This window comes from Prinia subflava, chromosome 15, assembly GCF_021018805.1.
Source record: "Prinia subflava isolate CZ2003 ecotype Zambia chromosome 15, Cam_Psub_1.2, whole genome shotgun sequence".
NCBI classification, from domain to species: Eukaryota; Metazoa; Chordata; class Aves; order Passeriformes; family Cisticolidae; genus Prinia; species Prinia subflava.
The window spans coordinates 1,012,065-1,026,801 of record NC_086261.1 but is presented as its reverse complement, the minus strand read 5'-3'; the positions used below and the strand labels follow the sequence as shown (position 1 = coordinate 1,026,801).

The window sequence follows — 14,737 nt, the reverse complement described above, 5'->3', positions numbered from 1 at the left end:
AGGGATCCTCATCCCAGCATTCCCTGCTCATCCCAACATTCCCATCAAGGATCCAGCACATTCCAGAGGGAGGAGAACACGGATGAACTCCCCCTCCCAAAGGAGCCTTCCCTGGGATCCGGGAGCTCCTTGTTCCCAGCCAGGCAAAGCCAGGAGAGGGTTTTCCAGGAGAAAGGCTCCAAGTTTTCCTGGGATAATCCCCCAGACCCCTCCATTCCTGAGGGAAAAACGTTCCAGGAGCTTCACTCCACCCCAACCTCTCCCTGGGCTCCATCCTAATTATTTTAGGGAGCCAAAGGTGCTAAAAATCCTGGAATTCCCACTTTTCCAGAGCTGCAATTCCTTCTTTCTAGGGTGCTTTTAAAAATCCGGGAATTCCCGCTTTTCCAGGGCTGCCATTCCTTGTTTTCCCAGAAAGAATTCCAGAGGCGGGATTTGTATCAAAAGCTTTATTGAAATTCCTCAAAGCCAAACAGACAAAATCTCCAAAGGTGGCTCTGCCGGGCCCCCAAATTCCCAAAAAAACCTGGAGCCGCTGCATTTCTACACACGGAAGCTTTCCTAGGAAATCCAAGTCACTTCCCAAGGGATTTTTCCCGCGGGATCTGTACATTCCCCAAGGGTTTTCCGGGTTTTTTGCCTCCCACAAGGTAAGAAAATACAAATTTCAGGAATTTCCATGGAATTCCAGGCATTTCTCCTGGAATTCCTGGCTTTCTGGGTGGAAAAATTGGGATTTTCCAAGCGGTTTTTCCTGGATTAGCGGCGGAAATTCCAGAGGGAGCTGACTGGGAAAGGGGGAAGCAGTTGGTTTATTCCACGGTTGGGCAATTTGGGAATTTGGGATATTTTTTATAGAGATTCCCATTTTTTTTCATGCCTGCCATTTCCAGGGATTTGGCCACGCTGGACCCAAGAAAATCACCAAGAATTCCCAAAAAATTCTCTTAAAAACCCAGAAAACTCCCCCAAAATAAAAAAATTCCCAAAAAACCTAAAATTCCCTCCCAAATTAAAGGAAAACTGGGAACACACAACACACAGGGATCGCAAAGTCACCGGCTCCAAACCCATCCCGAAAAATCCAACATTCCCAAAAAACCAACGTTTGGTCACTATTTACAAAGAGGGAATTCCCAAAGTTGGGAAAAGGGGCTGGAAATGGCAGCATTCCCAAACAAAACCCACGGAGCAAGGCACCACTGCCACCCAGGGAGGAGGCCTGGCTGCCATTCCTGAAAAAAACGTGGATTTGGGAATGGCAGAGGTGGGAAAATCCTGGCTCATCCATGGATTTCAACTCGGTTTTCTCCTCGTTTTGCTTCCAAGATGTCCAAGCTCCGCTCCAGGAATTCCCAGCTCGGTTCCTACTCAACTCTCGCAGTTCCAGGGATTCAAGGAAAAGGATCCAAGGAAAAAATTCCCAAAGAATCGGAGGAGGAGCGGCAGTAAAAATAGGATTTTATTCCCTTCCCACCCTCGCTGCTCCCGCTCGGTTCCCACAGCAACGTTACAATCCGGAAAAAAAAACCAAAAAAAAAAAAAAAGAAAAACCAAAAAAAAAAAAAAAAAAAAACACAGGAAAAGAAAAGGAAATCCAAAGGGTTGGGAGTGGGAAAAGGGGGAATTCCGGGATAAAAACAGTCAAATCACAAGAGGGAATTTTTTCCAGGGAAAAGCTGCTCAGTCGTCCTCATCCCCCTCATCCTCAGGCTCTCGTTTCCTCTTCTGGCCCTGCTCTTCTTCTGGAAAAAAAGAAAGAATTCCCGTTAGTCCTGGAGCCACATTCCTGCTTTTCCGGGAATTCCACTTTCCGTGGAATTGAGGTGGTTTTTCCTTAGGAAAAGTGGGATTGGGTCCGTACCAGGCTCCTCCTCGTCCTCCTCGTCGTCCACCTCGCCGTCGTTGTAGCCTTCCTCATCCTCCTGGAATTCCGGGAAAAACCAGGGTGAAAAGCTTGGGATCAGCCCAGGAGCTTTCCCAATATTCCGTTTTCCAAGGAGGGAAAGTCCTTGGAATGTTCTCAGCAAGGAACCTTCCCAGTATTCCCGTGTTTTAGGGAACGGCAGGAGCTGGCACTGGAACCCCAGGAATGTGGGAATGTGCCATTCCCGAGGTTAGGAAACCTGGACTGGGATTCACGGGAGTGGGAACAGCTGGATTTATCCAGAGCCTCTGAGCAGGACTGAGGAGGCTCAGAACATTCCAGAGGGGCAGGAGAGGGAAAACAACTTCCTGGAATCCCATTTTCCCATTCCCAACTCCATCCTCCCCTCCTCCCATCTCATTGTCCCCCCTATAATCCCAGTTTTCCTCCCTCAATCCCGTTTTTTCCCCCCTCCTCAATCCCAGCACAAAGTAAATCCTAAAATTCCTCAGCTCCCACATTTCCTGCCCAGCCCTTCCCGGCCGATTCCCGGAATTCCAAGGCTCACCTCCTCCTCTCCGCTCACATCCTCCTCCTCCCCTTCCTCCTCCTCTTCCTCATCCTCCTCATCCTCCACTACCTGAGCGTCGTCGTCGTATTCCTCCTCTGGAAAAACAAAATCCATGGGGAAAGCGGAGGGTTTTGTGAATAATTCCACCCAAAATCTGGGAATCTTAGGGAGAATTCCTCAGGGATAGTGCAGTAAATGTCCATTCCCTCTTTGCTTCTTGGGAATGTTGGATTTTTCGGGATGGGTTCTGTGACTTTGCAATCCCTGCGTGTTGTGTGTTCCCAGTTTTTGTTTAATTTGGGAGAGAATTTTAGGGGGTTTGGGATTTTTTTTTAATTTTTGAGGAGTTTTCTGGGTTTTTAAGAGAATTTTTTGGGAATTCTTGGGAATTTTCCTGGGTCCAGTGTGGCCAAATCCCTGGAAATGGCAGGCATGAAAAAAAATGGGATTCTCTACAAAAAATATCCCAAATTCCCAAAACCCCCCGCTTTTCCAGGAATGGATGGAGCAGAACATTCCCATCATCCATCAGGAGTTCCCATGGACACAAAATTCCAGCCTTTTAGGCGATTCCCAAAAGGAAAGCCCCCAAATCCAACCATTCCCAGCAGAAAACCAGGAAGTGCCGAGCCCCCTGGAGTGTTTTCCATACATTTGGGAGCTTTTGGGAACCATCCCAGAGCTCCCACTCAGCATTCCCGGGAAAATGCACATCCAGCTTTTCTGCTTCTGCTGTGCCGCTGGGAGAATCCAGCAAATTCCCTGGGATCAGCCGGATCCTCATCCTGGGACGGCTCTGGCAGCAGCCAGAGAAAGGTGGATTCCCTGGAATTCCAGGCTGTTCCTTCCTCAGAGCTGGGAATTAACTGGAGCTCCCCAGTGTTTTCCATGCACTTCCCTCATGGAGCAGCTCCCTAATTCCTGCTTTTTTCCATGCCCATGGAAACCCTTTTCCATGAGCATTTCCACAATTCCAGGACATTCCCTCTTACCCACACTCACCCCTGTTCCCGGAATTCCTTCCCCTGGTTCCCTCCTGATCCCACCCCTCCATTCCCAGATGGAGGAACAGAGATTTTCCATTTTGCCCCCTCCTCCCCTCATTCCCTGGGGCTGTAGGAATTCCATGGAGCACATCCCACGTACCGTCCTCATCCTCCTCCTCGTCGTCCAGCCCCTCCACGTATCCCTCGGCGTCGGAATCCTGCGCTTCCTTGTCGTCCCGGTCTTTCACTAGGGATAAAATTGAGCAAGTTGCTTCCTCAGGCCCTGCCAGCTCCTCCCTGCCATTCCCTCAGGACACCTGGCTCCTTCCCTCATTCCTTTGGAATAATCAGCTCCTTCCCCTCATTCCCTTCCCTTCATTTCTTTGGGACAGCCAGGTCCTTTTCCTCATTCCCTCGTTCCTTTGGGACACTCAGCTCCTTCCCCTCATTCCTTGGGACATGCAGCTCCTTTCCCTGATTCCTTTCCCTCAGGACACTGAGGTCCTTTCCCTCACTTTTTTGGGACCCCGAGGTTCCTCCCCTCATTCCTTTCCCTCCTTTCCTCAGGTCCTTTTCCCTTCATTCCCTTAGGACAGCCAGGTCCTTCTCCCACCTTTTTTTCAGTCCTTCCCTCATTCCTCTGGGACACTGAGGTCCTTTCCCTCATTCCTTCAGGACACAGTTCCTTCTCCCACCGTTCCTTCAGGACAATGAGGTCCCTCCCCTCATTCTCTCAGTTTCCTTTCCCTCATTCCCTCAACTTCCTTTCCCTCATTCCTTCCCCTCCGTTCCCTCAGGACAATGACGTCCTTTCCCTCATTCCCTCATCTCTTTCCTCTCACTCCTTTCCCCCTCTTTCCTCTCACTCCTTTCCCCCTCTTTCCTCTCACTCCTTTCCCCCTCTTTCCTCTCACTCCTTTCCCCCTCTTTCCTCTCACTCCTTTCCCCCTCTTTCCTCTCACTCCTTTCCCCCTCTTTCCTCTCACTCCTTTCCCCCTCTTTCCTCTCACTCCTTTCCCCCTCTTTCCTCTCACTCCTTTCCCCCTCTTTCCTCTCACTCCTTTCCCCCTCTTTCCTCTCACTCCTTTCCCCCTCTTTCCTCTCACTCCTTTCCCCCTCTTTCCTCTCACTCCTTTCCCCCTCTTTCCTCTCACTCCTTTCCCCCTCTTTCCTCTCACTCCTTTCCCCCTCTTTCCTCTCACTCCTTTCCCCCTCTTTCCTCTCACTCCTTTCCCCCTCTTTCCTCTCACTCCTTTCCCCCTCTTTCCTCTCACTCCTTTCCCTCTCTTTCCCTCACCTCCTTCCCCTCTCTTTCCCTCACCTCCTTCCCCTCTTTCCCTCACCTCCTTCCCCTCTTTCCCTCACCTCCTTCCCCTCTTTCCCTCACCTCCTTCCCCTCTTTCCCTCACCTCCTTACCCCTCTTTCCCACCCCTCATTCCCTCCTTCCCTCATGTCCTTCCTCTCACTCCCTCACCCCTTCCCCTCATACCCTCATCCATTCTCATTTCCTCATTCCTTCCCCTCATCCCCTCACTCCTTCCCTCAGGTCCTTCCCCTCATTCCCTCAGGTCCTTCCCCTCATTCCCTCAGGTCCTTCCCTTCAAATCCCTTATTCCACCCCTCATTCCCTCATCCCTGCCCTCACTCCCTGGGGCAGCAGGAATTCCCTGGAGCACATCCCACGTACCGTCCTCATCCTCCTCGTCGTCGTCCAGCCCCTCCACGTATCCCTCTGCGTCCGAGTCGGGCGCCTCCTTGTCGTCGCGGTCGTACCCGTCCAGGTACGTCAGCTGCGGCAGCAGCTTGAACACGTTTTCTCTGTAGTCGTTCAAGTTGGTCACCTCACAGTTGAACAGGTCTAAGCTCTTCAGGTTTTCCAACTTTTTCTGGGAAAACAAAGGGATCCGCGAGGTTTGCTGCTGAGGGAATTCCCTCCGAAGGCGAGGATCCCGCAGGGAATGCGCTCAAGGGATTCCCAGGGGAGTTTGGGGTTCTTTCATTTGGGATCTGGGGTGGGAAAGGCTCTCCCTGGAGTCCTGCAGCTCCCAGACCCAAAGGAATAAAGAATGTCCGGGGAATTATCCCAAAGGAGGCAGATCCAGGAATGGCTGATGTCCAGGGAATTATCCCAAAGGAATTCTTGCAGACAGAAGCAGGAATGCAGCATCTGGACACAAGAACTTTGCTAGGAGAGGTTTAAGAAATGGAATGGTTTTTTGGGTGAAATCCTTAGCCTCTGGAAAAATACATGGAAATGGATCAGAAATTCAGTTCCTGGGGGCTTTGGTGGGATTTGTGGAGGTTTGCTGCTGCAGGAATTCCCTCTGAAGGCGAGGATCCCACAGGGAATGCGCTCAAGGGATTCCCAGGGGAGTTTGGGGTTCTTTCATTTGGGATCTGGGGTGGGAAAGGCTCTCCCTGGAGTCCTGCAGCTCCCAGACACAAAGGAATAAAGGATGCCCGAGGAATTATCCCAAAGGAGCCAGATCAAGGAATTCTTTCAGGAATTCCTGCAGATGGAAGCAGGATTGGAGCATTTGGCCACTAGAACTTGGCTAAGAGAGGTTTAAAAAATGGAATGATTTTTCCTTAGCCTCTGGAAAATGAAAAAACACATGGAAATGGAATAGGAATTTAATTCCTGGGGGTTTTGTGGAATTTTTTTGGGGGGAAGAAGTCTGCACTGCCCAAAGAACTTGGCAATCCTAATAATAAAATCCAGAGGAATGGAGTGTATCAAGGCTTATTCATGGATAAGAAATATCAGCTCCTAGGGAACATCTCCCTTCCCTTTAATGTGGAAAGCACTCGGGAAAAAGGCCTGGGAATGGGAAAACTGGGAGAGCTGGGAGCACTGGGAGCAGCTCCAGGCTTCTCCGTGGGTTTAACAGCTCTGCCTTTTCCGTGTGCCGCAGGAAGGGAGATCCAGGCAGGAGCTGCTCTGGAAGGATTTCCATGGGAATTGCTGTGCCCGGAGATGGATGCAGGGCCCGCGGAATCCTGGGAAGCCGCGGTGATTCCCGCCGGGAATGGGGGAGCCCGGCCCGGCTGCCACTAGAGGGAAGCAGCGGCTCACCGGGAACAGGGACAGGGATTTGGGATGAGGTCTGGATCCCAGGATTAGCCAGGATTGGGGGAAGGAATGAGGGGGGGAGGATCTGGCACTGATTCCAGGAGTGACATTCGCTGCAAGTGTCCAAGGACCAACCTGGGACAGAGGAAGGAATTCCAAGGGGTTTGGAACGGGATGAATCACGACAGGGATTTGGGATGAGGTCTGGATCCTGGGATTAGCCGGGATTGGGGGAAGGAATGCGGGGGGAGGATCTGGCACCGATTCCAGGAGTGACATTCCCTGCAAGTGTCCAAGGACCAACCTGGCATAGAGGAAGGAATTCCAAGGGGTTTGGAACGGGATGAATCCCATTCCTTGGAGCAAAACCAACTCCCCAGGATTTGGGATGCAGTGGAGGCAGGAAGAACAGGGATTTTGGGAAGGAACGAGGGGGAAAGGCCCTGGAATAGGTTCAACATTCCCTGGAAGCACCCACAGCCAGGCTTGGAGCGACCTGGGACAGAGGAGGGAATTCCAAGGGGTTTGGAAGGGGATGAATCCCACTCCTGGGAGCAATCCCGACTCACCAGAGGTTCTATTGTCCCAAGATCTTTAATTTTGTTGCCGCTTAGGTTTAGGTGCGTGAGGTTCGGACACTTCTCTGCCAACACTTCCAGGCCTCCTGAGATTCTGTTGTCGCTCAGCTCGAGCTGCAAAGGCCCAAAAACTCCCTCAAAACCCCTGTTTGATCCCATCCCAGCTGCTTTTCCACCCTGGGAGAAGGGGAAAGGAGGGATTTACCTTCTTAAGTTTGTTTAACTTTGGTAGGTTTGCAACTGAGGTTAAGCCGACGTTGATTGTGCTGAGGAATTCCAGCTCCTCAAACTCATCCGTGAGGCCCTCGATTTTCCCTTCGTACGACCTGCAGTTGTCCAGAACGAGCTCTTTCACCTGCAAAGGGAGGGAACCGAGGAAAAATATAAGGAATTCCAGGGAATTAGGCAAGAATCAAGAGGTTTGCAGCAGAGAAACTCAAGAGTTTGGGGTTGTTTTGAGAAGAAAGCCAAAGAGCGAGGCAGTGCTCCTGATCCCACACACTGAGGCAAAAAAACCCAAAATAAACACCCAAACCAACAATGGGGATGAAATTTGGACAGAAAACGCCACCAAAACAAGGAAAATGCAGGGAACTTTTCCCTCAGTGGTCCTTAATTATCAGCACTCCCCAGAGGATCAATTTGGGATCAATAAAGAGTTTTTCCCCTCACGTTCTCCACACACGCCTGGAGTTCCCGCCAAAAAAAAAGGCAGGAAAAATGGCAACGGAGGCGAATCCCCCTTTATCTGTGTCCCTGCTCCGTTACCTCACCCCAGCACGCCCGGACACGGAGCCAGGAGAGCTCGGGAGCCACACTGGGGAGCTCCAGGAGGGGTTTGCCTCAGAGGATTTGGGAATTCCTCACAGGAATTTCGGGAGATGAGGGGAGTGGGAATGGCGGGAAGGGAATGTACCCTCACACTGAGGGACAAACAGCTCCAGCCCCAATGCAGGAGGTGGGATATCCATCCCTCCATTCTCCCTCAGCACAGAAAACAGGGAATTGGACAAAAAACCAGTGAACTAAACAAAAATTCCCTCAGGTGTAGAGCGGAGATTCAAGGAAGAGCTGGAAATAGTCTTGGATACCCTTTAGCACCAAGGCCAATGACCAAACTGCCTTTTTTTCCTTTTAATTTGTGTTTTTAAATAATCTTGCAATGTTTGGGGTTGGAAGGGACTTTAAGGATCATCCCATTCCAACCTCTCCATGGAGATTTTTAGGGAAGGCTGTTTCCTCCCCACTTTTCAAGAAGTTTGGTGCACAAATGCCACACTCCCTCCTTCCCTGTTTGCAGCACTGGGCAAAGGCACAAATCCAACAAATCCATGGAGAAAGCTCCTGGAATCCTGGAGGCCACATTGGGAAAGCTTGGATGAGTTCAGAGATGGTTTGGGAAGAGCAGAGCACATTCCCAACCCTTCCCAAGAGCAATATGGTGTCGGTGTTAACTCCCTGAATCCCTGGGAACAACAGCATTCCAAACAAAATTCCAGGATGGCTCCGTGTCCTCAGAATCCCCAAGGAAATCCAGGTGTGCCAGAGGAGGTGGAACTGGATTTGTGGGATTTTTCCCAACACCCCACAGCCAGCCCTGCCTTCCATGGCACATTCCCTCTCCACAAAATCTTGGAATTTGAAGGAGGGGAAGCCTTGGGAGAGGCCGTCGCTTTCCACAGCACCCCAACAGAGAACTTCTCCAAGGATCTGTCTCCCCCAAAATTCCAACCTGAGGTGAGAAATTCCCTGAATTGCCCATTCCAATCCCACCTGGAATGTGACCAGACCAGCAAAAGCTTGGATGAGCTTCCCTACCCAATCCCGGGATTACGGGAGCCACTCCAAAGGCTCCCATGAGCCAATCCCTGCTCCAAGGTCACCCCCAAACCCCCAAGATCCAGAGCCTAATTCAAATAATTAATTCATTAAATTCCAGTGGCAATTCCAAGCTCTGTGTGATCCAACCCCACAGCAGCTCTGAGAGATCCCATTCCCGGCGGAAAAGAGGGAAGGATTCCATGGAATATCTCCCAGCAGCTGCTCTGTGTCCCCTTGGTCAGAGCTCCGGAGCTCTTCCAGGTTTTCCAGAACCCTTGGAATTCTGCCCAGGGCAGGGAGGGCAGCAGGTGCCATGGCCAGCGGCCACCGGGGATTCCCATTCCATGGGATTCCCATTCCAGGGGGATCCTCAGCTGCTGCTGCTGAGGAATGAGGAGCTGATCTGGAGGAAAAGGAGAATTCCAAAGGAAAAGGAAAATTCCCAAGGTTTTCCATCCTTTTCCAGCCCCGGGATAAACAGTGGATGGAATTCCTTCCTCAAACCCCACGGGATTTGGGATATGGATGCAGCTCTCCAGGGATTTTTTGGGAATATCCCAGCTGGGATAAACTGACTCCTAAGGAAAGCCAGGATCCTCGGGAACACGCTCCATTCCTGCCTTTTCACATCGGCTCATCCCAACTGCAATTCCAACCTGGAATCTGACAATCCTTGGGAAACACCACTAAGCCATGGAATGCAGCCACCAATCCAATCCCACCACTTTTCCAGGATTAAAGCTTTCCTGGGAATATCAAATCTGCCTTGGGAATACCCAATATGGGATAAATTGATTTCCAACCAGTCATCCATGAGCATCCCCTGGCTGGGAATGTGCTGGGAAGAGAATCCCGAAAATCCTGGGGCAGGGAGAGACGGTGCTGGAGAATGGCCACGGAACACGACCCAATTCCCAGGAAATCCAGCAGCCCAGTTCCATGGAAATCCTGGGAACTGTCCTGGAGAATCCCACTGCAGAGGCAGGGAAGGGACTGGATGGGATTAACATGGATACTGGGATCGGGAGCAGAATTCCAGCAGCACCTTTAGGGATGGAAGCGACACCGCAGCTGCCAGGGCTTCATGGGAATTTTCTAGGATTTCTCCAAGCTCCAGTTTACAGGAATTCCCTCTATCCAAGAGATCCAGTTCCCTTCAGCAGCTCCCAGGTGGATCCAAGGAATCCAGGATCCTTGGGAACATGCTCCATTCCCTTTCACACCAGCTCACCCAACCGGAATTCCAACCAGGAATCAGACAATCCTTGGAAAACACTTGGAAAAACCAATGGAATGCAGCCACCAATCCGACCTTTCTGGGATTAAACCTTTCCTGGGAACACCAAATTCCCATCCCAGGAAGCTCCAGCCGAACTCCAAACTCAGCTTTGCCAAAATTCCAATGGGAATTCCTCCTCTGCTACAGCTCCCTTGGAAAATCCCCCCAGGAATTTACACTTCCAGCATTCCGGGATCACCGAGGTTGGAAAGGACACCCAGGATTGAGTCCAAGCCGTGCCTGACCCCAGAGCTCCCAGTGGCACATCCAGGAATTCCTGGGACGCTTCCAGGGATGGGAATTCCACAGGGGCTGCCCTTGCCAATGTTCCATGGAAAAATTGCCTTTTCCATGGAAGAATTCCCACTGATGTCCCACCCGAGCCTCTCCTGGTCCTCCCTCTCACCCTGTCCCTGTTCCCTGGAGAACATCCCCATCCTGCCCAGGGAATTTTAAGGAGATTCCTTCCTGATCCTCCTTTTTTCCAGGAAAAAGCCCAAATCTCTCCTTCCCTCCAATCCATGGTGATTCCAGCAGGGATCAAACTTTGACTTTTATTCCTCTCAATCCTGGCTTTAAAATTCCCAATATTCTCACACCTGGATCTTTTATTCCCTCGGAAATTTTAATTCCAGAGGGAACCAGTGGGAAAATGTGTCAAAAAATCCCTTTAAAATTAAAACCATATTTTTAAAAAAGCTTTTTTTCTCCCAGTTGTTTTTCCTTCTTTTCAAATTCTGTTGGATTTGGGTTTTGCCTCCTGAGAATTCCCTTTTTTTGGGAAATTCCAGAAGTTCTGATGGAATTCGGGGCTGACTGAGGAATTTTTTTTCTCACATTAAATCAAAATTTCAGCCTAATTTTAAACCCCACCTCCCCCTGCTTCCCAATACTTGGATTTTCCCATGGGAATGAGCAGGAAAGTGCCAAAATCTGCCCAGGTGAACACTTCCTGAAGGAAATTAACAGGAATCAATTAATTATAATTTAAATTATATTAATAAGAGACATAAAACCATCATTTTGTTGTGATTTGTAAATTTAATGGGATAACAAGTGGGAATATCTGGGAAAAAAACCCTGCCTGAACACCCCAAAATTCCCAATTTCCAACAATAAAATCCACATTTTTTCCTGACAATTATTAATTAATATAAAAAACAATGGGAAAATTTAAAAATTAAACAACAAAAATGAGATTGAGGAAGGAATTTCTCCACAGAATCCACTTGAGAATACTTTTAGGATATTGTATTATCCAGGACGTGACCTTCTGGGATTATCCAATGGAAAAGCCCAGAATTCCATGGAAAAATAGGAGATCCAGGTGGAAAATATCCCCAAGAAGCTCAGGAAAAAGCACAAAACACCACCCACATCCAGGGATTTAATTCTGATTTCAGGATAAATTAAATCAAAAAGCAGCCCAGAATTTAAGGAAATTCCCAAAACTCAGGGGATTTTCCCAGGATTCCTTGATATTCCATATAAAACTGGGAAGTAATAAAGAACTCAAAATTACGGGAAACAATTCCCAAACTCATCCTTCCCACCCAAAACTTCCTAAAATCCAGGAACAAATGACTTTGGCATCAACAGTCCTGTCACATCCCAGTTCCAGAGGGTGGAATTAGCAGGATTTTCCTTTAATATTTTAAAGGAACAAAATTCACCCCACAAACTTCATTCCCTAAAAACCACGTGCACACAGCTCGGAACACATCAACATTCCCAACTGGAATTTCCAGCTCTCTGCCTAAAAAATCCAGGAAAATCGGGATTTAGAACACTTTGGGGGTACCAAGGCACCAAATTCCCTGGGAATTCCAAGGAAAACCAAGCGGTGAAAGGTGAAATGATCCCGATTTTCCAGCTCCCCTGCTGCCCATTCCCAGCCCTGAGGAGCAGGGAACTCCCTCCAGCTCCGAGTTTTCCCAACTTTTTTTGGCGTGAGGCAAAAGTGAGCGGAAACAGCACAAAATCCGAGCACGGAAGAGAGGGAAAAACGGAGTTTATCGCTTTGGAGGCTGTTTTTAAACAGCGTTTAAAATGGGGAAGAAACCTCCAGCGATGAGGGCGGTGAGGCGAAACGGGGGCAAAAATAAGCAGAACAAGAAAACTGTTTTTAAAATCACGAGAAAAATAATGAAAAAAATCAGGGAAAAATAAGAAAAAAACCAGGATGAAAAGGAGCACGACACTTGCCAACCCCAGCGCTGCCTCCCCACAGGGCCCTGCCCAGGAAGGAGGCGGATTCCCCGCTCCGCGCTCCTCACCGGGGAACCGCGGGGCTCCTCCCGCTGCTACCCCGCCGCCGTTCTTCCCTCCCGGTGCCCCGGCTAGTCAATAAAACCCAATTTTTAAAAAGCTTTTTTTTTAAAAAAAATTATTTTCCCTTTTCTTTCTTTTTTTTTTACCCCAGCGCGGCCCTAACGAATCTCCCCCCGCCCCGCGGCCGGCGACAAAATGGCAGCGCTGCCCGTCATGTCGGGAGGGCCCCGCCGCAGCCTCCGCAGCGCCCCAGCCCCGGCGCCAGCGGGGCTCCCTCACGGCCCCGCGGGGCCGCCCGCGGCCCAGGCAGCGGCGGCGGCGGGAGGAGGAGGAGGAGGCGGCGGCCGTGAGGGGAAGGCGGGGGGGCAGCACAGAACATGGCGCCGCGTCCTACTTGCGCTGCGGCGCTGCCCCGCTCGCCTCACGGAGCCCCCTCGGCCATGGCGATTGTACCGCGGGGTTCGCCGCTGAGTTCCCCCCCCTCCACCCTCCTCCCTTCGCCGTCCTCCTCCTCTTCCTCCTCCTGCTCGCCCAGGAGTTTTTAAACTTGAAAGCGCAGCTTCCGCCGCCTCGCGCCCGCCTTTGTCCCCCCCACCGCTCCCCGGAGCACACCGCGCTCGGCTCGGCCGCCGCGTCCCGCCGCGCTGCCCCGGGCGCTGCCCGCTGAGGTACGTTCGCCCCCCGCTCTCCCTTCCCGCAGCCTCCGGCGGCTCGGGGGACGCGGCGGGGCCGGGGCTCGGTGAAGCCTCCCCGGGCAGCGCCGAGGGCCCGGCGGGGCGGGGAGGGGGATGAGGGGAAGGGGCTTCCCCGCCGCGGGTTCGCGCCCCGCCTGCCCCCGGCCACCTCCCGCCCACTCTTTTTGGGGTGGTTCTCCTATTTTTTCGCTTCTTTTCCCCCACCACCCGTTATTTTCTTGCTTGTTTTGGGGTTTTGTTGGCGTTTGGGTTTTTTTGTTGGTTTTGTTGGTATTTTTTTTGTCCTGCCAAAGTTTTTCGCCGTCCCCCGTTTATTCCGCCAGACGCGGAACAACAACCTGAAGTCCGGCCCCGGGGGAAGGAAGGGGGGGAAAAGGGGGAAGAAGGAAAAACACGCACACACATCCAGCCTTTTTGTGCGTGTGTGGGGATGGAGGGGGTGGAGAGTGCGTTGATTTCTTCCAATATTATTTTTTTTTTATTCTTATGATTATTAAGATTCTTATTCAACGCTCGCGCTACCGGCGGCGATGCCCCATCGCCCGCAAAATAAATTTTAAAAAAAACCCCAAAAAACAAAAACAACAACGGGGGGGGGAAAAAAAGCCCAAACCAAACCCAACCAACGCTAAGCGTCGGTTTCAAAATTCTTTCCTTTTATCTTCTCAGCATCTGGAGAGAGGGAGAGAGAGAGAGAGAGAAAGGGCGCGTTCATGAGGACTACAAAGTTACAAATATGGCTCCCCAGTCTCTCTTGCCTGATCACTGCAAAGAAATGAAGACGCACTTTAAACTAAACCATTCGCAACTCACTCGCAGTCCCTGCCTGCCTCTCCCTAGCCCAGCACCCTGCACAAATATTTGCCAACTAAACACGCCGAGAGAGAGAGCAGCGAGCAACTTATTTTTTATTTAATGCACGGCCAGCCCCTCTCCGAGGCATCGCAGCCCGGCACGGGCAGGAGCAGCCCCGGGGAGCCCCCGAACCTCCCCGGAGCGCCCCGCGCCCCCCAAAGCGGGGGGCACGGCCCCCCGCACACACAGGTAGGCACCTCAAGGGCAGCACCGGCCCCGCCAACACCTGGCACGCTCCACCCCGCCAAAAAAAAAAATATATAACCGTGGGATGCCTCTTTATTATTCTCATCATTAGCGTTATTAGCATTAATTTTTTTTTTTTTTGGCATTGCATTGCTTACATCTGACGGCGTCCTGTTCCGCAGCTCTAAGTGGATCCTTTTCTTCATGTCCATGTCCGTGGCTGGCGGGCGGCGCGGAGGGTGCGCGGCTCGGCTGGCGCAGTGACCCCGTGCAGAGCCCCCCGATCGCGGGGCGCGGAGGGACTCGGGCTCGCCCAGCGCCGCTCGGAAGCCCGAGCGCAGCACCGCGGCGCGCACTAACCTGATAACCGCGGGGGCGGGCGCTCCGGGGGCTCCGCCGCGATGGACGGCGGGGCCGACCAATCGCGCCGCTCCGCCGCCGCGGCTCGGCCAATCAGCGGCGCGAGGCGCGGCGGAAGCCAATGGGGGAGCGGCTGTGCCGGGCAGGGGGACAGCCCGGCGCCGAGCCCAGGCTCATTCCGCGCTGCCGCCTGA

The 14,737-nt window shown here is 51.6% G+C and overlaps 1 protein-coding gene across 1 annotated transcript; it reads right to left on the bottom strand.

Annotated features, from left to right (window-relative positions):
* Positions 1-434: 434 nt before the first annotated feature.
* Positions 435-14,536, bottom strand: ANP32A (acidic nuclear phosphoprotein 32 family member A). The gene is made up of 8 exons (XM_063412182.1): positions 14,342-14,536; positions 7,282-7,431; positions 7,068-7,190; positions 5,113-5,311; positions 3,585-3,671; positions 2,436-2,533; positions 1,865-1,925; positions 435-1,745 (listed from the first exon to the last, which is right to left on the bottom strand). The coding sequence occupies exons 1-8, from the start codon at positions 14,393-14,395 to the stop codon at positions 1,684-1,686; spliced, it is 834 nt and encodes a 277-aa protein (XP_063268252.1). The 5' UTR covers positions 14,396-14,536; the 3' UTR covers positions 435-1,683.
* Positions 14,537-14,737: the final 201 nt, after the last annotated feature.

Coding starts and splice junctions, on each gene's coding strand:
- ANP32A (XM_063412182.1), bottom strand. CDS start 14,395: ATGGACATGAAGAAAAGGATCCACTTAGAGCTGCGGAACAGGACGCCG. Junction 7,432..14,341: donor GGAACAGGACGCCGTCAGAT/GTAAGCAATGCA, acceptor CTCCCTTTGCAG/GTGAAAGAGCTCGTTCTGGA. Junction 2,534..3,584: donor CGAGGAGGAGGATGAGGACG/GTACGTGGGATG, acceptor TTGTTTTTCCAG/AGGAGGAATACGACGACGAC.